Genomic DNA, 25139 nt, shown 5'->3' with positions numbered 1-25139 from the left:
TTTAGAGTACTTTTCAATAATAGAAAAATATAATATTTTTTTATTTTGATAAGCTAATTGTAGTTCTTTTATTTAATACGATAAATGAATGTGTAAAAAATTATTGTATGGTTTAAGAGAGTATAATGTAAAAGTAAATTATAAATAGCTGAATTTCTAAAGAGATATGAAAAAAGAATAATTTTTTCTAAAGTTAAGAGAAAAAAATAAAGAAAGGGTGAAATATTTAGTTATATTGTAAGAGCGATTTATATTTTTGTGGCATATATTATTTTAAAGTGTTTAAAGTTATTGAGTATTGTGTTAATTATGAAAGAATATGAAATGTTGAAGAAAAGTATATTATTTGTAAGTTAGGTAACTTGTTAATAAAAGCTAACATTAGAGTATAATCCAAGTAGAACATTAAGTGGATTGCTTATACGAAGAGCATTGAAGATGCGCTAACTGAAGATGCAGTAGAACACTGGATAACGTTTCCATGTGAAAAGTGGGGCATCAAATATACAATGCATCTTAGCTCGCATGAAAAGGTCTGGCACATTAAAGGGCTCCTAAATTTTCTATTACAGTGTTTAAGAGCTGAGATTTGCGATGAAATGTACAATGCACAAAGCAGAAGCAAAGTGCCTGACATTCGTGATGAATGGATTCTGTCGTGTTACATTCCCACTAATATAATCTGCCACATACAACCAAAAGTACTAGAAAAAGGATCTAAGATAAAAAGAACATTATCCAACAGAATCATGTTTTTTCCTCTGACATAACAAGCAGCAGCCCTGTCATACACCATTTGGCTATTATTTACCAATAAAACTGTTGTCAGCACACGTCCTTACTTTGGCTTAATTTCTGACATACTTTGAATGATGAAGATTTGTGTTTCGACAAGCTTATGTTAATCATCAACATTTGGGCATGGATTAGTCAGGCTCCATTGAGTCCAACAGGATAAATTTATCTAAAACTACTTTTAAGAAAGTAACATGCTTTTCTTTTTCATAGACTAAATATACTAACAATTATTGAAGTTTTTTTCCTATTAACTTTTCAAATGTTGGTGTTTAAATTAATTTTATCGTATAGGAAGGTTTTTTTCATTGATTTTTCTTCTTATTTTCGTTTTGTAGAAACCCATCCTTCCTGAGAAATTTATTTTTTTAAATTTTGAGGGGCTGGTGTGTACAATGGGGCAAAAGAAAATTCTTCTAAATGGACAGAGAAGAGAAGAAGAAAGACAAAAAACAAAAAAACAAAAGAACCCAATAAAGAAGGCCACTCAATTAGTCCAGTAAAGAGAATGGGACTAACAACTTCAGCCATCATTCTCTAACTGCGCACCTATTCATCTTCTCTATCTGTAAACAAAACAAGGGAGGCTGTGTAAGTAAAGATGATGAAAACAAAAAAGAAAGAAAAAAAGGAGGTTAATGTCTGTTTCAGCAAAGTGAAGGTTAGAGAAAAGTAAGGATAAAGGGAGAATGGGAGCACTAATCTCAGACTATCTTTCTTTTGGAGAGAAAGAACAGCATGCTAAGTATTGTATTTCAAGAACAGCTTCTGCTAGCAATTAATAGTTTATCATGGTATCGCCAACTAAATGTAGCACAGGCTCCAACATAGTATGCAATCAGATATTTCAGTTCAACTAATATAGGCAAATCCCCTCCCTTCCAAGAGAAAAAAAAAACGCTCTAGTTTAGCAGCAACCATCATTGGCACAAATATGGCAAGACCTTGAACAGACACATGTTAAAAAACACAGTTCTTCTGAGATCATGCAGAGGGTGTAGAATGTGAAGCATAAAAATGTCATGGTGATAAAAACCTTTACAGTTAGTTTGTATAGAGAATTTTTAGATACTATTTCATTTTTACGGAGAACTTTAAAATGCTTACTATATATAAAATATATTTTTTGAATAATTTTGTTTAAAGAAATTGAAATTCTAGAAATTTGTAAAAAAAGCTTATAACTTCAAATTATAGAATTTTAAGAACATAACTAATATAGACATGCAGATAAATGGGGAAGGGCAGAAGGTGATTTACGAAATTCAGTGCAAAATGTATGATGTTAAAAACCTGAAACCCGATTGATTTAGAAAATTGCTCATAAAGAAAGGTGTTATGTGACGACTAGTGGCATATTTTCGGAAAATCAATCAGACAGAGCCCTGAGTTGGCGCGTTACCTCCAAAAATAGTTTTGGCTTCATCATTAAATACTTTGCAAAGAATTTCATAACTCTTGTTCATCTGCATTTAAGGGGAAAGCAGGACTTAATAGCAGAACGTTTTCACGAAATAACAGGAAAAGGGGAAAGAAAAATTTATATACCATTGGGTTGACTTTTGAAGGTGAAGTGGCTGATATGATGTATCTGTAAATGTTTCATTATTCAACAAAACAAAAACCAAAAGGGAGGGAAAAGGAAATATATTATTAGCAAAACGTAGAAAGTAATTGGGATGTCACCTTACATTGATAACATGGGATAAAACCATATAAGGTGATAGTTCAAAAGGCATAAAATAGAGACATTAAAACTAATTTATGCATCAACATATTAAGAAAACAAATGAGGGAGATTCTAAACAAGAGGTTACAAAAGTTGAATTTAACTAATGAGAAAGCTTTAATTAATTTTATTTTCTTTTTCTACAAGTGCACGTTGAAAAGTATATTCTAACCAGGCTTATATAATGTGCGCAAGAAACATAGTTATAAGCAAATATCTAATAATTTTGAATTGATGACTCACTTTCTTTAACATATGAGGTTCAGGCTCTCAGATAACTCTTTTCAAGATATGTTCATGCATTATCAGTTAAATGTCTTACGTTTACCACGGAATCAATGTCTTATGTTGACATACAATTAGTAAGGGTAGCAGAACAGGAGCAAATGGTGATAGAGAAATTCTTTCTTCCCTTTCATCCCTATCAAACTTAACATTTCGTCTTTTTAACAGAAAATAATTTGATGAAAGCAGGATACCAAGTGAAAATGTTACCTAAGCTTACTTATATAGAAATCCACGGCTAATACATTTGCCTTTTGAACAGTCAGCATGACAGCACCCATACAGTTCTACAAGAGACATTAGCACAGAAAATATTAGATAAGAGACCATGTTCAATGAACATAAAAGTCGTGCACTTGTCAAGACATCCAACTGAGGGCTATAGGGACTTTCAAAATGGAAATGTGGACACTGTACATTAATAATAAATGTAAATAAATTGTTCCCTGAAAGATCATAATGTTCAACAGTCCACCATCTTTTCCCAGCTTAAGAGCTGTTTCCTCTGCAGTGCCCCACCGATTCTCAATTTTCATTAATGAAAGAGGTGAAAAAAAACTCAGATTACCTTTTGCGCCATAAACTCTAGAAGTTGCATTAAAAACTTCCCCAGTCCCTTCCCCTGAACACGAGGCTCAAGCTGTAATTCATACACATAAAGCACTGGTATCTCTTCTTCTAACACGAAGCGGTACTGTACAAATCCAACCAAGGGACCACTATTCTTCAGACAGCAAGTTGAAGTCTTTGCTGCAGTAAGCATTGTTGTCATCTCATCAGCATTTGAATTGGCAACCTCATGCACAAATACATAATGTGCTTCATGATCAACCATTTCTCTGCGCTTCACCTTTTCTTCCTCTGGCCACTCAGATCCATACGGTCCTTCCATGTTTAGCTGCAGTTTGGGGAATATACAAATCAGACATTTTCACAAGATCATTCATTTCAACTAGATAACAAAAAAAAGACAGATTTTCATAGCATACCACATCAATGAATGACAACATAAACAAACAGAAATAAAATTCAGAGTTTTAATAAACTAATATTCTCTCTATTTCACTGAATTGGCTAGGTGCATTTTGTAACAGAACAAAAGCCACCTGAACAAAAGGGAAAAATGACAGATTCTCCTTTGCATTATGGTATAAACACACATTCTAAATTTTTAGTATTCTTTCTACCTTAAGGAGACTCTGAATATAAGTCTTAACAGTTGAGGAAAGTTTATTGCCATGTCCTGACTTCAAACACAAAGAGAGACCTATAAATCAGGTTAAAATAGGCACTTAGAACAACAACAAAAATATTCAAACCCAAGAATCAACATTGTCAAATTCCCATGTTTGAGAATTACAAATTTACATCTCAAGAGTTATCATCAACTAAAGGTTTTTGGATTCAAGTTGAAACACCTAAACCAACATTCAATTTCTATTGAACACTGTGCCAACAAGTTTGACATTCTTTTTCAGATTCAGTTAGAAGCAAAATTCATCTTAAAACTCCAGTTGACTTAAAAGCTGAAATAGTTATTTTTGTTCTACTCCAGTCCACTTCATCACAACTTAATTTTGTAACTGAAAATCAAACACACACTAATACCTCTTTTCATTTACTCATTATATAATCAATGCTAGTTCAATCTAGCTTAAATTTCGGGGGAAGATAGTACATTGTAAGAACATCAAACAAATTAATCCAAACATGCATTAAAATTGTTGGAAAACTTGTTTAGCTAGTTACAGTTTGTTGTGAATACAACTTTTACCCTTCCAATAATTCTCGAGAAATGAAATTTGTACTACAACTAATGCAACAAATTAAGAAAAAGAGGAAACAAAAAATTTGCGGTAATGACATGTAGTCTTTTGTTGTATGAATGAAAGACTAAAACACCATTTGGGTGATAAAAATGTACAATGTACAATGTTCTCACATTAATCCTGAAAACAAGAAAATTCAAAACAGTAATAGTGCAATTTGTCAATCACTGTTTTTTCGTAAAGTTTTTAAGTTAAATGATAATATTTATTTATTTTAAATATTAAAATGATTATATATAATTAAGTCTATAGTCATATTTTAAATTTCCTTGGTTTCTCTCAAGCAGTGTGACTCAGTATTACACTTTTAGGAACCATTTTACCTTAGCGTGACTCGTAATTTTCTTGGCAACTAACTCCTGGGCAAATTAACCTAATTGACTTGATTAAACAAAAATCTAACAAATTCGAAAAGTTACCCTTTGCGTGGAAATGGCAAAACTCTGGAAAATGAGCGAGGTGGTCCTTTTGTGCACGGGCCGCTTTGATGAGTTCTTCAACTGTTTTCTTCTTGGCAAGTACCTGAAAAATGGAACCAGGTAAGTAACAACGCTCTAGGATTCGTTAAAAAAAACTGAGGAAGCTGGTGAGAGCTGAAACGACGCACCTCGCTGCGTTTCGGCCTCTTCTCTCTGACAGGTGCATTGTTGCAGGTGACACTGCTTGAACGGCGTCGTTGCAGAGACTCGGATTCCATGGCCGGTGAGTGGAACAACAAAGACTGTAATACGAAGTGAAAAGTACAATTTAGGGCAAAAATATACTAATTAATTCGACGTGGTTATTTATTAAATTAAGAAAAAATAAATTTCCAAAATATAAAATATGTTAAAAAGGTTAGGCTCATTAGATTAGTATTCATGATTAGGGTAAATCATGAATAAATCAGAAGAGTATTTTTTAAAACGAAATGTAACACACTTACATTAGATTAGTATTATGGTTGACTCATTTATTGGTTAGGTTACAGATCGAGCAGAGTAGTGCGAAATATTTATAGTTTTTATAATTAATTATATTTTTACATGTACCTTTTAGCCTCTATAATATCTAAAATTTATTGGATTAAAATAAATTTAAAATAATATGTACAAGAACTATTTTTTTTGTTTTAAATAAAACTTAAAGGTTAAGTTTTCTTACACGCCTAAATGACAGCTAAATCTAATAGTAATCGTAAATTCTTACAGAGATTAATGAAAATGTGGATTGATCAAATGTAAGACCATTTAAGTTTAGCTAATGACTTTAAGTTTGAAATATAAATAAATGTCTATATTTATTAGAGCTAGGAGTTTTACTATCCATAAAAACAAATATGTTAATATTATTTATAAAATAGTTTAATTTCTAATAATAACTTTAATTGACTTATTTAAGAACCTCTTTAAAGATGACAAAGAATATTGGGTTAGAAATTGAACCTACTCAATTGAGTCAATTTACATGTAGACGAGTCAACATGATGATTAATTTTTATTATAATATTTTTTGATAATTTATTATTATTTTAGAAGAAAAATGTAATCCAAAAGGCTTGATGTATAAGTTTAATTGTATTTATTGAACTTTCCAATTTTAGAATTTAATTATATTTTTTATACTTTAATTGAGTTGTTTGTTAACCCATCATTTTACCTATTGACATTTGCTTGTTTTCATTGACAAGCCAATCTTCTAATTTGCACATTCTAACGTGTTTTTCAGTTACGACCATTTCCCACTAAAAAATGTAATTGACAATTAAAAATGAAAAATAAAAATATTATATAATAATATAAAATAATTTATATTCCCACTACATCACAAATTATCCATTTAAAATAAATATATTAACATTTATAATTTCATAATCACATGGTGAAGTTTGAAACGATGCTGAACTCGATTCTTTTAGAGAGAAAAAATGAGATTGAGAAGAGCTATTTATTTTACACAACTATGATACTTTATATTAATAATTAAAATTATTTAACCTTCATATATTTTAATGAAAACTAAAAATTAGTAAAATCAAAAATGTAACGTAACAACAAGCCAACAACAACCTTCATATATTTGGATAAAGGAAGATATTTTTTTTGTTATTATTTAATGTAATTTTTTAATTTTCCGTGCAGGAAGAAGCCAACTATCAACTCCCTCGCCTTCCTTCTCTTGTGTAGTATATAAAGAGGCACTCCCACACCACCATCAAACCAACAAGCCAACAACAACTCTTCTTCCCCCCCTCTCTCTCTCTCTTTCTCTCTCTTCTCTCCACTGTTTCATGCAAAACCATTTCTAGGGTTTTCCGTTTCCGTCATTCTCCCCTTCAATTCCCCTCCTCCGGCACCGCCTAGCCATGGCATTTCCGACGAAGAAGCTCATCGACGACCCTAACGGTGCGTGCGCGTCCCTCTCCCCTCCTCCCACTCCCTCTCCTCTTGTCCCGCTCAATTTTCCACTCTCTGCCAAATTCACCGCTAATCTTCGCTCTCTTTAACTCTCGTCATCGAAAATTGCTGCGCTCTCAATGTTCTTTATGTGGTTCCCTTCGGAATTGTTCTCTCGATTTTTTTTTTAACTGTTTGTGTTCTTTGCACTGTGTTGACTTGTTTTTCCTATTTGGACCTCGAATGTTTTAACATTAGTCTTTGACTCACAGAAATCGCTGCCTCTATCATAAAATTTGATGCGAAACGTTGTAGACTTTATTACGGTGATTTTCTGCTAATCTAGCTGTACGAGGTCTAAGATTACGGTTCGAGAGTTGTATTCCGATTTAGGTTTTATTTCTTTTTGTATTTTTATCTTAGTAGCACTACATTTATGATTGTGTAGTATTTCCTCTTCGAGATTTTACATTATCTAGACTATATATATATGTGTGTATGTTTTTATGTATGCGTGTATTATCTATATGACAGGAAATGTGTAGTAATCTTGTCTTGGAAACTGAATATATATGTATATATTTTAAATGTGATTGCAGATGTTGTGACTGAGTTCATTGAAGGTCTTGTGGAGACTTATCCTGGACTGCAGTATTTAGATGGCTTTCCTCAGGTGATCACACGACCTCGAGCAGAGCATCCATAGCTTGTGTATTAGTGTGATAGTTGCTGAAGGCGTTTTTTTGGTGTTTTTTTTTAAATGTAGGTAAAGGTTGTGCTACGGGCAGATGTTTCCGCTGCAACATATGATAAGGTTGCAGTTATATCAGGTGTGTGACCATCCATTGGATGCTTTGTATCGCCTTACAGTTTCATTCTTTCAGGAGGTGTGTCATTAGTTTTCTACTCAAAGCTTGTAGGCATTGTTATGCTAATTTAGGAAATCGGTTTGATAAATGAAGTTGCACGAGGGCGGAATAGGGTACAGAAAATGGTGGGTGAAAATAGAAGTTTTCAACCTAGAAAACATGTAAAATAAAATTTCCTAGGATGGTTTTGCAGCTTTATTTGTTCAATAGTTGCATAAGTTTTACTGAGAAAATTGTGTACATCTATCTATATTTGCCTTACAGGGGGAGGAAGTGGGCATGAGCCTGCCCATGCTGGATTTGTGGGAGAAGGAATGCTTACAGCAGCAATTTGTGGAGATATATTTTCTTCTCCACCCGTTGATTCAATTCTAGCTGTATGCTTACTTCATAGTATTATAATTGAAATGTATAACACTCTTTCAGTTATAAGCATACTGTTTTTTCTACTTCTAATGCTCCTATTATTATGATCTGAAATTTAGGGAATACGAGCTGTAACTGGTCCTAAGGGATGTCTGTTGATTGTAAAGGTATTATTATTTTTTCTTTATCATTCTGCCATCCTAAATATAGGATTTTTTGCATTGGTCTTTGAGGTCAGTTTGCATATTAGAGTCGCATGTATGGAAAATGTTTTCTGCTGTGGTTTAGATAATAAGTAGTGATAAAAGTATAATTAACGTTTCTTTTTATTATAATACTTGGCATCATGTGTCCATTTTTTTAAAATACTTTACCTCTTATGAAATCAACGTATAAGATAGTGTGGCTTTGCACTAGTATGGTCAGTTCATGATGAGTCATTAGGATTTGCTTTTGTTTCTGGATTCATAGTGTTCGAATTTGGGTGTTGATAGAACTATACTGGTGATCGTTTGAACTTTGGTTTGGCTGCTGAGCTAGCAAAATCTGAAGGTTATAAAGTAGAGGTATGTCTAGCTGGCTACTGATTTCTCATTGCACTTCCAATAATTAAACATTTAATATGCTGGTAAAGTATGACGTGTATTTTTTCTATGTAGACTGTTATTGTTGGGGATGATTGTGCGCTTCCTCCGCCACGAGGGATCGCTGGAAGAAGAGGTTTGGCTGGGACTATTCTGGTTCATAAGGTTAATAATACATGAAGTCACTTTTCTTTCTGCATTCTTTTTGTTGCCAATTCATATAAAGGCTCTGACCACACCTTTTCATACAAACACATGATGAGACTGTCTGGCCTGTGTATTAAAGTAAATTTCATTTCTTGAATTCATCATTATACTTTTACTCATAGCATAACAATTTTGTACTTTATTTTTATGTTATGGTTCCTAGTTGTTATATATGTACACCTTTAATGATAATTTGTTTTGACTGAGCCAGGTTGCAGGAGCTGCTGCTGCTGGTGGTCTTTCTCTTAATGATGTTGCTGCCGAAGCTAAGCATGCATCTGAAATAGTGGGAACAATGGGTGTTGCTTTGAGTGTTTGCACAATTCCTGGTCAAGTGGCATCAGATCGTCTGGGGCCTGGAAAAATGGAACTTGGTCTTGGAATTGTAAGTGTCTTTAGTTCAATGCCCCCTCAACAATAATATTTATAAATCTCTCGGAATATTTTTTGCAGTACTGTGGATCTGTCAATCTATGTTTAACATGAAATAAGCTCTGGCATTGTTATTTAACTTGGGCATTCATCCCACTGCACTTGAGATAGCTCATTTTTCTTTTTACAGCATGGGGAACCTGGTGCAGCGGTGGTTGATATTCAGCCTGTAAATGTGGTGGTTTCTCATGTTCTGCAACAAATATTGTCAACGGTATGCATTGAAATTGCATGGAAATCTTTTGATGGATTATGATGCTTAATAGGGAACAAAACGCCCTTCTAACATGTACTTTACAAGAACATTGCAAAATCAAAGGAGTTGGCATGTGTGACGAACTAACTTTTGATGCCCATCCTTTGACTGTTCAAGGAGAATTCTATTTGTGTCACTCAACTGAGACTGATAAATTTTACTGTTTTCAGTTCTTTTTTTCTCGTTTGTATTCATATAGAAAATGTCCCGGTGATGTATCCAAATTTTCCAATATTCTAATTCAATAAAAGTCACCTGCTAATGTTAACGTCTAAGCTTTAAGGTTCATTTATATATTGAGGCACTGTAGAGATCCAACAAATATTTTGTGAAGTTATGTTGGTATAGATTAGAATATAAATAGGAGAGTGAAAAGGACAATACATTATTTTAACATTTCTTTTCTCTGATTTTAGTCAAAAGTAATACTGAGAAATTAAAATTAAATTGGAAAATATATTAAAATTGGAGCTTCTGACCCTACAAATATTGAACCCAGAATACCCATTAAAGACCCATTCCCTAAGTAGCATAAAGATTCAAAATGGACTATTTTGCATGTTAAAATATAAGAACAATATCTTATAAAGGACAGAAATTGGGTGGGAATAATACAGATTGATCACAAAATTGCATATTATCCATTTACTCTTTCTTCGATGGGTCTGTTTTAAGTCAATAACTGTTTGTATCCTTGTTGGGGATGTTATTATCATTCCAGTGAAGTGGGTCACTATCCTTTTTCTTGGTAATGTTTGCAGGAAACAAACTTTGTTCCAATAACTCGAGGAGAAAGAGTGGTTCTCATGGTCAATGGGTAGGTTCACGAATATTATCTTTGCCTGAGAACTAAAGTTGTATGTACCATAGATCTCGTTATAGAATTTAGAAAAAAGTAAACAGATTTTGCTTATCACCAAGAGGTTTATTTGAAAAAGTTGTCTAACCTTGATGTATTTCAAATTGAAAATGCATTGCCTTTTATTTAGGTAGCATTAGCAATTCTTCTATAATTTTAACTTTTTCTTGTGCATTCTTTGAAGGTTGTTAAGCTCCCTCCTTCAATCATCAATGTCTTTTGCTTTTGTAAATTCTTATACTTTATATTTAAAATATGCATGTTTTTGTAGTATTATTTTTCTTTTTAAATATTTTCAGACATTCACCATAATCTGGAATTTCAAATACATATCTGAAAATACTTTCAATCATTTTATTGATGTTTTTATGTTTGGGATTTTTTTACCAGATATTTTTCCTTTTAAGTAGAATTTTTATTTACATTTTAGATGATTCTTCATATGCAGGTTAGGTGGCTCTCCTACCATGGAACTAATGATTACAGCTGGAAAGGCAGTTCCAAAACTGCAGCTGGAGCATGGACTGGCTGTTGATAGAGTTTATACAGGGTCATTTATGACTTCTCTTGATATGGCAGGTTTGTTACCACAGCCAATGAAGACCAGCTTTTTGTGATTCATTAAGCAATTCTGATTATCATCATTTCATTTTTATAGGTTTCTCAATTTCTATCATGAAAGCTGATCCTGCCATTCTTCAGAGATTAGATGCTCCGACTAAAGCTCCTTATTGGCCTGTTGCTGCTGATGGTTGGTAATTTGCTTTATTTGTTTTTATCAATCAATTTTATTTCATGGAAAAATTTCAACTATATCTATACTTTTTTACTAACAAGGTTTTACCTACCTTCAAAATTCATTTTCAAAATGTGATTGAAGCAAATTAATTTGTTCCTTGACTAAACTTTTGAATTTGCTTTTTTAAGGTAATCACCCACCTGCTAAAATTCCTGTTCCAATCTCGGGATCACGATCGGCCAAGACTGATGAGGTATATCCATGGAATTTAGATGTCATTTCTGTTCTGTGACCTTTGATCTAAGTAAGAGACTAGATAGGTATAAATAATAACAAGCGTATGAAAAATTATCATATAAATTCCTGATGACATTATCTGGTAGATTTGATATTTTAGCTGTTGAACTTGGACTAGCATTTAATTGTGTTACATTTCAAACTAGCTTGGTTAGTGCTGTGTGCTTAGCTGCACTTCATCTATTTGTTGGTTTAATAATTGTTCTTATTTACACACCTTACAATAGTTAAGTGCATATAATTGGAGCTAAACTTGTATAACGTGATAGAACTCAAAATTTAAGTCTGGTATCAAGGGTTTTATAGTGGTCAGCAACAACTGCCAGTTTATTCTAGAAGAAATAAGTTGAGCCCAGTCATATCTACCTTACAATTGTTATTATGATCATAAACAATGAGCCTTAAAGCGACCTTAACTTCATGGCAATTGATATCTTTTTTCTCTTAGTACTATGAGTTAGTTTTGCTGTATTTTTCATTCAGTTTCCTTGTGGCTTAGTATAATTTATAAAATCTGTATTCGAATTTGCTTTATGTTAGCCACAAAGTAAACCACAACAATTAAATGAGCAAGGCCAAATTCTTGAAATAGCTATTGAAGCTGCTGCAAATGCAATTATAAATCTGAAAGACAATCTAAACGAATGGGATGGTAAAGTTGGTGATGGTGACTGTGGATCCACTGTGAGTCTTATTCATAAATCTTTTACTTATTTATTTTTCATTTTTGATGTATCATGTGCTTACTTGGTGTATGGTTTTTCTTCTGCAGATGTCTAGAGGTGCAAAAGCAATTCTTGAGGACATCAAAAAGTAAGTTTATGATCTGCATTGCCTATTTTTTTTGTTTTTCTTGTTTAGTTTCTTTTAACCCTCCCATTTGATTAATGCACTATTTGTAATGTTATTCTTAATTGGATTTTAAGTATTTATGTTCTTGAGGAACTGCAAACGTGGCTGCTTAAAAAATGTCAATTTGGTTTTTAGCAGTCTGACCTAAACTGCTATTCTATGTTCAGTTACCCTCTAAATGATGCTGCTGACACTCTCGGTGAAATTGGTTCATCAATTGGAAGATCCATGGGAGGAACAAGTGGGATCATGTAATATGCCATTCCTATGCCTCTTCAGTTAAATCATTTATGCTATCTGACTATTGTCACTCACTATTTTATTTTTTCAGTTATACAATATTTTTTAAGGCAGCACATTCACATTTGAAGGCAAGTTCCCATTCTGGTGTCACATCAAAACAATGTGAGAACATTCTCCAAGTCAAGCTACTTTCAACTAGAACATTACAATAATCCCCTTTTAAACCTTTTTGAATTGGAGTTTCCATTCCTCATGAGTATTTTGTTGATTCAGGGGCTGAAGCACTTAAAGCTTCCATTGCTGCTGTAAGTAAATATGGGGGTGCTAGTGCTGGTTATAGAACATTATTAGATGCCCTTATTCCAGCATCGTTGGTTCTTGAAGAGGTAATATCTATTCATTTCCCTTTTTTCATGATCTTGTTTACTGTTACTTACAAGGATTTGGCATTACAGAAATTAAATTCTGGTGATGATCCATGCACCGCTTTTATTCTCTCCTCTGAAGCTGCATTAGCTGGGGCTCAGTCAACTGTAGACATGCAAGCACAGGTGACTGCCTATTAATGGTTTAAGAGAGAGAACTTTTGTGGTGTAGCTTCTTCGTTATAATTAAGAGTTATATTTAATCTATTTATATTTTATGCTATTAGGGAGAGTGCAGAGAGTTCCACCTTTTGTAGTGTAGTAACTGAAGCTTTTTTACGGAGTTAAATATTTTTGACTATAAACAACTAAAGTGTCATGTTATAAGTCAGCCCTTAAGGAACGAAGATCCCTCCATGGTTGTAAATTTACATCACTGTAATATTAAATCAAGTACAATATGACATAGCTGTAGAGTAGACACATTTTTCCCAGAGTATGAATCCAAATGGTATGAAAATGATTGTGGATGTTTTAATGTGTTGGTGGTGTTGTGATTATTAGTGGATCTGATGGGTAGCAATGCATATGCAGGCCGGTCGTTCAACGTACATTTCTGGAGAGATTCTTTCAACAGTTCCTGATCCTGGTGCTATGGCTGCAGCGACTTGGTTCAGAGCTGCGGCCTTAGCTGTGAAGGCAAAATATGAGAGCTAAGCCTCGACATACATAACTCTTCTTACAATCTCCTTCTGTTTGTGCGGATATAGCCAAGTTTTGTTACGAATTTTGTACTCCTGTAACCAACCATTTAGGCTCTCCGCTTATGTCTATGCCTTTTTTGCATAAAGCTGAGAGAGCCATTGTCAGTCAGTCACTCACCTTTATTTATACACGCCAAATTTTAAAGTGGATGTAAATTTTATACTTTCTCATTATACAATCGACAATAATATCCATCTCATTTTCAGCTCATAATTGTAAATTTACCGCTTGCTTGGTTGCTTCCTATCTTCATTTTTATGAATACTCACTCGTCAAAAGCTTTCCACTGAATCATGTCCTATACAGGAATTTGACGATAAAAGACTTGGCGACGTGCTTTTTTTACCCCCTCACCATGTTTTTAAGTGGACTGATGTATTTAAAGTGGTTGATGAAAGCATAATAAATTCCGAGTGTTCACAACTATTTTAAACTAAGTTGGCATCTGAACTATGCTAAAGTGAGCTGTTTTTTTTCTTTTCAAGTTGTACTCAACATAGTTTAGCTAATATACTGTTTTCAAGCTATTCTAATAGTCAGAGAGATTAGTGCCGCATTTGAACTGTTTTACAATTTGAATTGGAAGTGCAGCACAATGGTTGTGGGTTTCCACATGCTCCTACACATATTATAATATTTAACGTTTAAATAATTTTTTATTAGCTTTATTTATATTGGAGTTTAATTTCTTTCGAACATTGTGATTATATATTTATAGTGTTGATTCTCAAGCTGAGTTATTTAATCTTAATAAAAAAACTTGAAGTTATAATCAAATTAATTGATAACTACTTTTACTAGTTTATCATAAGTCATAAATATATTAAATTTAGTTTAATTATTTAATATAGAAATAGTCAATTAAACTTATCAAATTCAACTCAATTAAATTTCACGATCAAATAGTGTAGTTCTTTAGGATTATTATTTTGATTGTATTAGTTCAGCATAGTTTCTTTTCCTGAATTTAAAACCATAAACAGTTCAATTTAGTATATTTTGGCGCACTCTTAATATATTTTATTGGTTAGAATGTATTAAAAGATTATTAATTAAGTCACTTATTTAATTTTAATATTTTAATTAATTAAAGGATGTTTAAAAGTTTGAGAAAGTGAATCGATCAAGAAATAGATAATTAAATTGGTTTAACTTTAAAATAAAGAATGAGTTGTTAAAGCGATAGTTGAGGTTAAGAAAATGGCAGTAATATGTTGTAGGTCAAACAAGTTTGAGTGCGAATTGAGGTGTAAGTTGAGTCATCCTATGATGATGATATCTTGGGATACTAGTTTATCGAGGGAAAAATAGTTTTAGATAAAAAGATCGTAAGTGATGTATTTCAAAATTAAAGTTTGGCTTCTTCATGTCACTACACCATAAAGAGTTTCTTTTGTTTACTCAATAAGAGATGAATATGCGGCAGTAATGGAAGTTGGGTTATATGCAGTGAGAATTAAGGTCTGAAGATGTTGTGGTTAGGTTGCAATTTGGGAGTGCATGTGCTGTCTAATTACAACACCACAACCTCACTACTCCCAATATGCCAGGTCCTTTCACCTAAACTCTACTCTTGTCTATATGCCCTTCTTCTACCCATGCAAATCTTTCTATTTCATTTTCATTCATACCTTTTGCCTTTTACAATCTCATCATCAACTCCAAAATAACCTTAATCTTAATTTTCTTGAGTATTTGAATTATTTTACTAGTTAAATATGTTTTTAATCTCTTTAACTTTCAATATAAAAATAAGAAATAATTTCTCATTCGAAATTTTAGATCAATTCATTCTTCATTTTTAAACTACTTGAATTTAGTCTTTCTAATATAATTTTATTAAATTTATTTGATGTTTTAAATGTATTTATCAATTAATATTGAAGTAGAAATATGTTAAACTGAATAAATAATTTAAATGTTATTATAAAGTACGTTTAAAAAGGGACATGAACATCCTTTGAATTTGATTTTGGAAATATTTGCGTAGAAACGAAGGTAAAAATTGAATCCAAGAGGTGAGAATGTGGTCCATGAAAGTTGTGTAGAAGATTCTTTACCACCACCTATTCTTCTGACATTTTAAGCCCTACACCCTTCATTCTAATAATGCCATCAACACACAATGCAACAGTTAACATCTTCAATCATTCCTCTTCAATTTCTTCCTTCAACCTCCAAAACTTCAATCTCTTTTTTTCTTTCTTTCTCTTCAATTTTTTTCACATATATGTATGAAGAATCAAAATGAGTAAGTACAAAGTACTCATTGCAATGTGCAAAAAGTATTTATCTTAGCATCAATTCATACATTTTTCATTCACATAAATATATAAGAGTATTTATTTCATAATTACTTTACAAATAATATTATATCTAGACGATTTTGATTAGTTAGTTGTTTAAAAACTTTTATTTATGTTCTAAAATTATTTTTTTAATGTAAATATGTTAAAAATTAAAATGTCAATTTAAATTTTATATTGAGTAGAGATGATGAAAAAACTAAATATTTTATATATTAACATTTTATACACATTAAACTCGTTCTTTAATAATGTATCTTAAGTGAAAATATTGATGAAGATCTTCTTAGTTATTTGGATATTTATATAACATCATGTGTTTAAATATATTTTTATCTTTCAGTTTTTTAATACATCTTTTCACGATAAAATAAATAGGACTTCAAGTAGACAATTTCTTAAATTTAGAATTAAAAGAAATCTTAAATTTAATTCTTCTTGCCAACTATGTAAAGAATTAAAAAAAAATCATTATTTACTATGCAGGGTTGAATTTAGTTGCAAAATATGAGAAAAAAAAAGTAAGTAAATAGTTAAAACCAAGTAAATTTAATTTACTGCTGGAAGGGTTAAGTAATTTGTATAGAATTCTGTGTTTAAATATTAATAAACAGTGTTTATTACACTTTTTTTTTTCAAATTTCTTATATATAAATAAATTTTTTGAGAAACAAAATTTGTATTATTAAAGAGAAGACACACATAAAAATCAATTTCAGAATATTTCTTTTTTTTGGTAAAATTCAATTTACATACTTATATATAATCCAAACATAAAAATCTGAAAAACAAATCTAACTCAAATAATATACATCCAATATTTTATTACCTATCTGACACAGTCAATTAACAGAATAAAGTGATAAATAATGTTCACGTAATCAAAAGTTTTATTTATTTTATACCTGCTATTTCATTCTATTTTTCTCTATATTACTTCCCATACATGAATCTTCTCCTTCTTCAACTAAAAAAACTCCCAAAAAAAAAAACAAACAAATTTATACTAACACATGCAACAACATATATAAATTACAAAATTATTACATCCAAACCTTAAACAAAATAAATAAATAAAACAACAGTCCTCTCTCATCTCTCAGCTACCTCATTATCTTCTTCCTTCTACCACTCATCAATTTCTGAAAATAACATTGAAAAACAACCCTTCAAAGGATCCAAACTTGTGAAGATTCTGAGTTCATAATAATGCAGAGTCAAAAGCCCTAGCTATGGTGTCAACTACAGAAAGAAGTTTCACTGAGTGAGGGAAGAAAGATTAGCAGAAGAATTAGATGAGTTAGAGTTGTTCTTATGGTTATGCATCCACACCTTGAAAACCTGTCTTGTAACTCCAACACTTTTACAAAACCTCTCTATCTCATCATCCACCTCTCTCCTCTGCAGCTTCCACCCCAGCTTCTCTGCAAACGCCAGCATCTTCTCCTTCTGCTCAGCACTGAACTTAGTCCTGAACCTCTTCCTGCTGCTCCTCTCTCCCATCTCTATTCTTCCGACGTCTCCTCCGGAATATTCCATTATATCCCCGCTCCCTCCAATCTGAAGACCTTCCATCGCACCAGGACACGTCACTTTGCGATGGAAGTTACGGTGACAACCGCAAGCTGCACACTGGAGGGAGGAAGAGGAGACGTCGACATCGAGAGTGAATTCTCCGCAACCATCAGTAGCGTAGCTACCGAGACTCGCTGCATGGTTGCGGAGACACTCTCGATATATAGAGTTTGAAGATGAAGATGATGAAGAGTTTTCCATGTTGTTGGTGTGTGTGAAAGGATGGAAGGTTGAGTATTTATTTGCAGATGAAGAGAAGGTGGTGGGAGAATGACATGAATGGACATGGTTGGAGAGAATATTTACAGTGTTCCCCGTTGTGTGGACATGCTAGCGTCCTATACAACTAGGCAACATCTCCATAATGTGTCCAACATCTACATAAAGCTTTCCATAGGACAATATGTACTCAAAGATAACATTACATCTAGTTAAAGTAAAAAACAACAAAGGAAAATGTTCAAAAACTTCCCTTCAAAATTAGGGTACATTGGTGTAGGGAACATAAGGATACAAATAAAAAAAAAGAAGAAAAATTCAAGTTCATCTATGTAGGTAATTCAATTTCTAATTTGTAAATAATACTTTTAGTGTAATTAGGAAGTATTTGTAAGTTTAGGCTATTTATATTAAGAATTTTTAGTGTTGAAGAACAACAAATGCAATTGTAGAAATACATCTAAGTTTTGTCTACAAATAAATGTATTTTTTTTTTAATTAGAAGAGACAGATTTTTTTTTTGGATATAGTAATGTTAATTTTCTTTTATGAAATTTATTGCAATATTTTGTAGATACAAGAGTATGAAAAAAAAAATAGATGTTAAATTGTAAATACCTTAAATATAATCACTAAAAAGATCCCTAAAATGCTATAAGTATTTTAATAATAGAAGTTTTATGACATTACTAATTAATTAAATATTTTTTTGTTAATTTTAATGAATTAAATTTGCATGTGTTTGTATAATAGAATGAGAGTTTGAAAGATGTTTGAGACACATGCATGCATCTACTAAGGAATCAAATGGTCATTCAAATTACCAAAATCACAAACATATATATTTGGTTTTGTAAGAGAAAGCAGTGTTTGTGTGAATGCTTGTTCACTTATTGTAACCCCTAAGTGAGTCCCCTAATCGTCATTTTCAATCACTGACAGGGGCCTTTTTGTCCAACAAAATAAGAAGAAAACCCAGTGGCCCCGTTAACGGTGTGGGCCAAATAATTCACTTTTGAAACCAGAAAATTCATTATGTGAATTCTGGTAGAGAAATTTAATAAAATTGTTACGGTAAATATGTTCCTCAAAAAATACATTTGTTGCTTGCAAAATATGTGGAAATTACGTTTATTTTATATCAGAAGCGATCATATTTAAATTCCAGAAAATAAGTCTGCTAGAATTATTATCAAAGTTGCACTTTTTTTTTCCTAACAAGCTCCTACTGTGAGAATTGAAAATTATACAATGAAAATAATTAATGGACAATATATTGATATTTGATTTTTTTTCTAACGAGATGAAGAGAAAGAAAAAAAAAATAAGCGTACAGAATTATGACTTTTTATAGATTAAGTATTAAGTTTTAATATTTTAATTTGATTCATTCAACAAAATAAAATATTATTTATAATCTCTATACAATCAATTTTTTATAACATATATGTCTTCTTAAATTTATTTTTAAAAATATTAATTTCATTTGTATCAATATTTTACAAATCAATTTTATTTAAATTTTTATTTTAAAATAAATAATATTTGAGTTTATATTTTAAAAAAATTCAATATAGTCTTATTTAAACATTTAAAAAAAATAAAAATATTTATGAATATAAACGAATTCGTCATATTCATAAACAAATATCCAATATATGACAAAACATATGTTTTTCTAATATAAGACCTCTTCACATCGTTGTGTTCCTAAGCATTAGAGACAAACTTTAATGTAATCCAAACCTATAATTTAAATTTGAATTTGCTACTTTTACAAAAATAGCCGATAAACCCTTATCAACAAACACATCAACCATCACAAATTCACCACAAATTGCAATCAAATACTATTCATTTCCAGAAACGTGTTCATTTTGTTTGTTTGCAAATTATAAAATCCTGCTCTTCGCTCCTCAGCCACAACTTTTCTTCTTCTTATTATTATTATATTATATCTCTCACACACTTTATATTGTATTATATCTCATGCATATTGAAATGACGGATTGGATGTAATTTGTATAAATATTTTAAATTTTATGAATCAAAGTGATGAATTTTATGATGGTATAATTAAAATATATGTAAAATGTAAATTTGAATGGTAAATATTGAGTTGAAAGTAATGAAAAGTTAAAGTTTTGATGAATGGAAAAGGTGGGAAAAGGACGCGTGATGAATGAGAGTGGGTATAAAAGATGCGCAGAGGGATGCACATGATGGTGGTTATAGTTATGGTATTTTGTTGTTGTGTTGTGTTTATCAATATCAGTATATATTGGGTGACAGATTGGATAGATGCCCCATCTTAGACCCTCCAAAGAGTCAAAAATTGCCCATACATCTCAATTACATATCAAGATCTCCACTATCATCATTTTATCTGCACTTTCAACCCATTAATTCATTAACAATTTCCTTCTTGCCATTCTTCTCCTTCACAAAACAATACTTTCTCACATTGATGCATTGTTCAGAAAAAGTTTAATAGTATACCTGCTCTCTCCATCAATGTGCAATGTTTTTTCTCTATTTATTTTTTAATTAATTGCCTTTTATTTTGTTTAAAAAACTTGATGTGGTTCTTTTTGGTAGATCAACATTAAGACTTAATTCTTCCCATTTTAATAAATTATTTGGTCATATTTCACCGATCGGTCTAAACGGATCAATTATATCAAAAATATGATGGTGTATAAGTCTAAGACCGAGTGGCTTCAATAAGAGGTCGAACGGTTAATTTATAAAAAAATTACTTCTAAAATAAATTAATTTAAGACAAAATATTATTATAATCAATTGGGTCGTAATTAAATTGTTGTTAATCCAAAGTTAAATTTATAAATACAAATTTGAAAGAAAGAGTTAGGTAATGACATTTAATATTCATTAATTGTTTGAACAGTCAAATATTTACTAATTTTGATAACAAAACATCTTTTACCTGTAACATTCAAATTTGATCGCACAAACATATAAAAAAATGGTAATATTAGGACAAGCATTTGCTCCTTTAAAACACTAACAATACACCTCAACTTCATACATGAAACAAATTGTATTAGCAAATGTCAGTTCATAATTATTTAAACAAAGTTAATATAAATGAAACAAATTGTATTAGCAAATGTCAGTTCATAATTATTTAAACAAAGTTAATATAAAAAACTATATTGAATTGTTTTAAACTACATATAAACCACATTAAATAAAAAATAAATAGAAAAAAATGTTATTAAACCTTAAAAAGTACAATGTCCTTCCGATTGATTGAAAAATCGAAACCACCTTAACTCAACGAAGGCATGCCATTAAATAATAATAGTTTTATAAAGTGAAATTAAATTTAAAAACGAATGACAAATAACATTTTGTAAAGTTAAAAGTAAAGATTTAAACTTAATTTTGATTAGAAAAAGAAACTGAGAAAAGTACAACAATCATTTGACAGTGATGGTAAGACTAAAATAGTCATAAAAAAAAGTTAATTTACTTATTTGTAAAAGAAAAAAAGTAAAAAGTGATAAAAGATGAGATAAAATGAGTGTAAAAATTTATTATTTGTGAAAGTATTGATATGGTGATAGAAGGAATGGAGTGGGGATGGGGGAATAGGTAGAGAAGTGTGGAGTGAATAATATAATAGGTGGGTCGGAAATTGAGAGTGCAAAGGATGAAATTCACTTGATGTGTCGGAAAATAATTATAATGTTTCAATGTCTTTTAGGAAGCAAATTGCTTTGTTTCGTTTTCTCCATTCAGTGTGCAGTCACTGTACTATGTGACCTTTCCTACAGTACACAACAACACCCACAAACCTACTCATAGTTAGATCCCACTTTTGATGCACAATCACCTTCCTCTGTTTCGCTCTTTTCGTTAAGGCTGCAACCAATTATTCATTCTCACTTCTTCACAACAATATCTAATTAAACTTTCTTCTTAATTTTATCACAAAAATTATTAAAAACTCAACTTTAAATTTATTTCAACTTTACATTACCAATTTATAAGATAAGATTTCCACACGTTTATATATTATAAAAATATTTTATATATTTGTAAGGCAAAGCTTGCACTTATTTGTATATTTGTAAGGTAAGGTTTACACTCATTTATAACCGTGAAACTAGATATTAATGAGTGATCTGATAAAAGTCTGATAGTGAATGGAGCAATATACTCAACAAATAACAAATATCTCAATAGCAAATGATACAATAAGCCGAACAAACAAGAAAACTCGTTAGAATAGACTTTAACACATGACTCTAATATCATGTTAAAAAGTTGATTTTGAATCTAACTTAACACCACAAAACTAATTTATAAATTGAATTTTACATTCACTTATATATTATAAAATTATCTTATTTTTATTCACTTATATATTATAAAATTATCTTATTTTTAGTCGAAAGACATGTAACAAAAACCTCTATTTAATATATATATATATATATATATATATATATATATATATATTTCAGTGGTTGCAATTATAACAAAAATAAAAAAAAAATATACAGAAAAAGTTGCAAATTGAAATATTGAAACATGTACAAGTAACAAGGGTTGCAAAAGAAAAAGTTAAAAGGGTGGTTTCAACTTGTGGCTTGCAGAGAAAGGGGAAAAAAAAGCTGCTCTAATTTGCTACGATGATTGTGGTAGAAATAATGATTCACTGCTTTTTAATTATGTTGTAAATTCTGGTACATGGTTGTAATTTATGCAAAAGTTTGATGGAAAAGCTGAAGGTATAATAATTGTCTCTTCAATGTCTCTTCATAAATTTTTTTCTTAGTTTACAAAATATGTTGAATTTTAACTTAAGGTGAGGTTTTTAGTAGGTTTTAAGTAAGCTTAGAATAATTGTTTTTTAGTTGGATTGTCAACCTGAGTTAACTAGGTTTAGAAAGGTTGATTCATTATATATAAGTTAAAAATATTGTAATATGGTTCTAGTCACCACGCATTGGTGACTTAAGTGAATTAACTCACTTATTTTATATATTTATTACACTTTAATTATTATTTAAAATGGATTGGTTTGACACATTTATTTATTGAAATATAATAAAAATGTTAATCTATTTTACAATGTATTTATGAAATAGTAAGAAAAAAAATGTAAATTTATATAAATAGATAAACAAATAAATTAAACTTCTAATTTATTATTAAATAACATAACATTATAGTGTTTAAAAAATTAAAATTGTTAATATATATAATTATATAGTAAACAATTATCATAAAAATAAATAAAAATTAGTAATGTTGATAGTTATAAGTCAACCTACTTCTAAACATTCAAACTCGTTTAATTTAGAGTTAGTGAAACAAATTTGATTTAACCCACCTTTTAAAAAATTGTATTTTGTTTTTAAATAAATTATAATGAGTCAATTTGACTCGCATCTGAATCGAGTTTGACACCTACATATATGTCCTTGCCATAAAATATGTTGTTGGATTGGAAATAGAATGCAATTATCTGTTTGGAGAAATTGACATGGATGCGAAATAAGTATAATTTGTCCAATTTGCATGTATAATTTGTTAGCATGCTGCAAAAGTTAACATATATTTTAATTATAGAATACATAGTTTAAAAACTTAGAATCTTTAATTTATTAAAATGAGTCATTTGGTCTGATTCAATCTTGCTCATTATAAATTTATTACTAAGTCAACTTGTATTTGTCGATCATAATTTTTGTTCTTTAATTTGTAAAAGATATTTAATCATTTCTACTCATTTTTAAAATAAAGAGTCACCAAAGTTAGATTCACTCTTTACATACCTTTATCTTCTTTATTGCTTGTAGGTTGAGTTATTCTAATTTGACAGAGAGTGTGCAAATTCATTTATATTTTTCTCATAAAGCATTTAAATATATCAAAATAACTATTGTGGAAATATGTGATACTCTTTTAAGTACAATTACTTAATAATATTAAAAGTGTCTTTTCATTAAATAAGTACAATGGATTAGGTCAAGTAAAGACGGTATCTATTTATCAAATATCTGCTTGAAAAATATTAATAAGTATTTTAAAACTTACATATATACTGTCCCCACACATCACCACGAGGCTTTCCTCCTATGGGTTAGGTTACCGAAAAACAAATGCATTTGGTGATATAAGTAGTCAAATCAAGATATAAGTAGTCAAATCAAGATATAAGTAGTCAAATCAATCCCTTCAAGCTATCCTTCAACTGTATAGTCTCAGATCTCTCTCATTCCGATGTATGTTCAATTCATCCATGTGTCCCTTCCACTCGAAGCCCGCCAGGAGCCGCTCCTTGTCTGTGCCTCTTGCACTTCATGCTTCTTGCACCGACGATCACTCTCCGCCCTCCATGCCTCTTGCACTAGCGATCACTCTCCGCCCTCGTCAGTGTCCAGGTGTCACAAGATACATGTGAATATTTTATAAATTTTTAAAATAAAATTATAAAAAAATATAAAATATATATGAATTAAAATTTAATTTAATTAAATTTAACTTAATAAAATAAAAGTTAAATTTTAATTTTAAATTTTTTTAGATTATAGATACCAACGGATACTAGTATAATAATATCATATTAAAATAAACGTTGAAATATTCAACACTTATTAATCACAGATAATAAATATTAGTAGATACCAATTAGAAAAAGAAATTAGAATAAAGCACCGCACACAACAGTCACTCTTAATGTACAAATGAAAGCAAAATATTCATGCGAAATGAAGATGAATAGAAGATAACGGCTTGCTACAACGACTGAATGCGGAGGAAGAGACAGAATGTCCACCCCTGAATTCAAATTTGTTTAACCCTAAAAGAAGGAAGAAAATGTCAAATTATCCATCATTTACTAATCTCATGGAACCCACAGTTTTTGAAAAAATTATTAAAAGCGAAACATCAGTATCAAATGATGTTATACTAATTTTGGACGTCAAGATATATAGCAGCACTGTTTATTTTTTGACAAAGTTACAAGTTGTGATTGACATGTGATAACGTTACAAGTTGTTTTAAACATACATGTATATATTATAAACTGTAGCACTGTCTCTTAATGAGATAACCCTGCTAACTCTAGCTTCTAGGGAAGCTTTAGGGACAAGAATGGTACGAATATTTCCTTGTCTACCACCATTAACCCTCTTCCATATGTTTCAACTGT

At 30.7% G+C, this 25139-nt stretch overlaps 3 protein-coding genes across 7 annotated transcripts; 1 reads left to right on the top strand and 2 right to left on the bottom strand.

The window, feature by feature from the left end:
* Nucleotides 1-1066: 1066 nt before the first annotated feature.
* On the bottom strand, nucleotides 1067-5461 carry LOC108345008 (uncharacterized). Of its 4 annotated transcripts, none has more exons than XR_001833609.2 (8): nucleotides 5246-5461; nucleotides 5058-5160; nucleotides 3997-4076; nucleotides 3378-3707; nucleotides 3030-3096; nucleotides 2344-2386; nucleotides 2198-2261; nucleotides 1067-1361 (listed from the first exon to the last, which is right to left on the bottom strand). XR_001833609.2 is itself a non-coding variant. In XM_017583559.2 (8 exons), the coding sequence occupies exons 1-8, from the start codon at nucleotides 5333-5335 to the stop codon at nucleotides 1345-1347; spliced, it is 804 nt and encodes a 267-aa protein (XP_017439048.1). In that variant the 5' UTR covers nucleotides 5336-5456; the 3' UTR covers nucleotides 1067-1344. The 4 variants fall into 4 exon arrangements, 3 of the variants coding, with proteins under 3 accessions (XP_017439048.1, XP_017439051.1, XP_017439050.1); XM_017583559.2 differs by having other exon boundaries at nucleotides 3020-3096; nucleotides 5246-5456; XM_017583562.2 differs by lacking the exon at nucleotides 3997-4076 and having other exon boundaries at nucleotides 3020-3096; nucleotides 5246-5428.
* A 1360-nt stretch (nucleotides 5462-6821) lies between these two features.
* Nucleotides 6822-14060, top strand: LOC108345892 (putative 3,4-dihydroxy-2-butanone kinase). Its single transcript, XM_017584733.2, has 20 exons — nucleotides 6822-7022; nucleotides 7613-7686; nucleotides 7780-7843; nucleotides 8147-8259; nucleotides 8368-8415; nucleotides 8743-8814; nucleotides 8908-8997; nucleotides 9251-9424; nucleotides 9602-9685; nucleotides 10489-10544; nucleotides 11035-11165; nucleotides 11245-11337; nucleotides 11514-11578; nucleotides 12163-12306; nucleotides 12395-12435; nucleotides 12642-12725; nucleotides 12806-12879; nucleotides 12991-13103; nucleotides 13173-13268; nucleotides 13677-14060. Exons 1-20 carry the CDS (start codon nucleotides 6983-6985, stop codon nucleotides 13797-13799), a joined length of 1779 nt encoding a protein of 592 aa, XP_017440222.1. The 5' UTR covers nucleotides 6822-6982; the 3' UTR covers nucleotides 13800-14060.
* A 2965-nt stretch (nucleotides 14061-17025) lies between these two features.
* On the bottom strand, nucleotides 17026-18071 carry LOC108345342 (zinc-finger homeodomain protein 9). Of its 2 annotated transcripts, XM_017583939.2 has the most exons (2): nucleotides 17486-18071; nucleotides 17026-17395 (listed from the first exon to the last, which is right to left on the bottom strand). In XM_017583939.2, exons 1-2 carry the CDS (start codon nucleotides 17927-17929, stop codon nucleotides 17384-17386), a joined length of 456 nt encoding a protein of 151 aa, XP_017439428.1. In that variant the 5' UTR covers nucleotides 17930-18071; the 3' UTR covers nucleotides 17026-17383. The 2 variants fall into 2 exon arrangements, with proteins under 2 accessions (XP_017439428.1, XP_017439427.1); XM_017583938.2 differs by having other exon boundaries at nucleotides 17026-18064.
* Between the last annotated feature and the right edge of the window lie 7068 nt (nucleotides 18072-25139).

This window comes from Vigna angularis, chromosome 8, assembly GCF_016808095.1.
Source record: "Vigna angularis cultivar LongXiaoDou No.4 chromosome 8, ASM1680809v1, whole genome shotgun sequence".
Lineage (NCBI taxonomy): Eukaryota > Viridiplantae > Streptophyta > Magnoliopsida > Fabales > Fabaceae > Vigna > Vigna angularis.
Note: the sequence above shows the minus strand (reverse complement) of the source record. Positions and strands in the feature narration are given on the sequence as shown.

What these genes read in the sequence shown, in the direction of transcription:
- LOC108345008 (XM_017583559.2), bottom strand. Translation starts at nt 5,335, where the DNA reads ATGGAATCCGAGTCTCTGCAACGACGCCGTTCAAGCAGTGTCACCTGC. An exon ending in ATATTCAGAGTCTCCTTAAG is followed by an intron (nt 3,708 to 3,996) that starts GTAGAAAGAATA and finishes CCCAAACTGCAG; the next exon opens with CTAAACATGGAAGGACCGTA. An exon ending in CTTCAAAAGTCAACCCAATG is followed by an intron (nt 2,262 to 2,343) that starts GTATATAAATTT and finishes CCTTAAATGCAG; the next exon opens with ATGAACAAGAGTTATGAAAT.
- LOC108345892 (XM_017584733.2), top strand. Translation starts at nt 6,983, where the DNA reads ATGGCATTTCCGACGAAGAAGCTCATCGACGACCCTAACG. An exon ending in ATGGTGACTGTGGATCCACT is followed by an intron (nt 12,307 to 12,394) that starts GTGAGTCTTATT and finishes TTTCTTCTGCAG; the next exon opens with ATGTCTAGAGGTGCAAAAGC. An exon ending in CATCGTTGGTTCTTGAAGAG is followed by an intron (nt 13,104 to 13,172) that starts GTAATATCTATT and finishes TTGGCATTACAG; the next exon opens with AAATTAAATTCTGGTGATGA.
- LOC108345342 (XM_017583938.2), bottom strand. Translation starts at nt 17,929, where the DNA reads ATGGAAAACTCTTCATCATCTTCATCTTCAAACTCTATATATCGAGAG.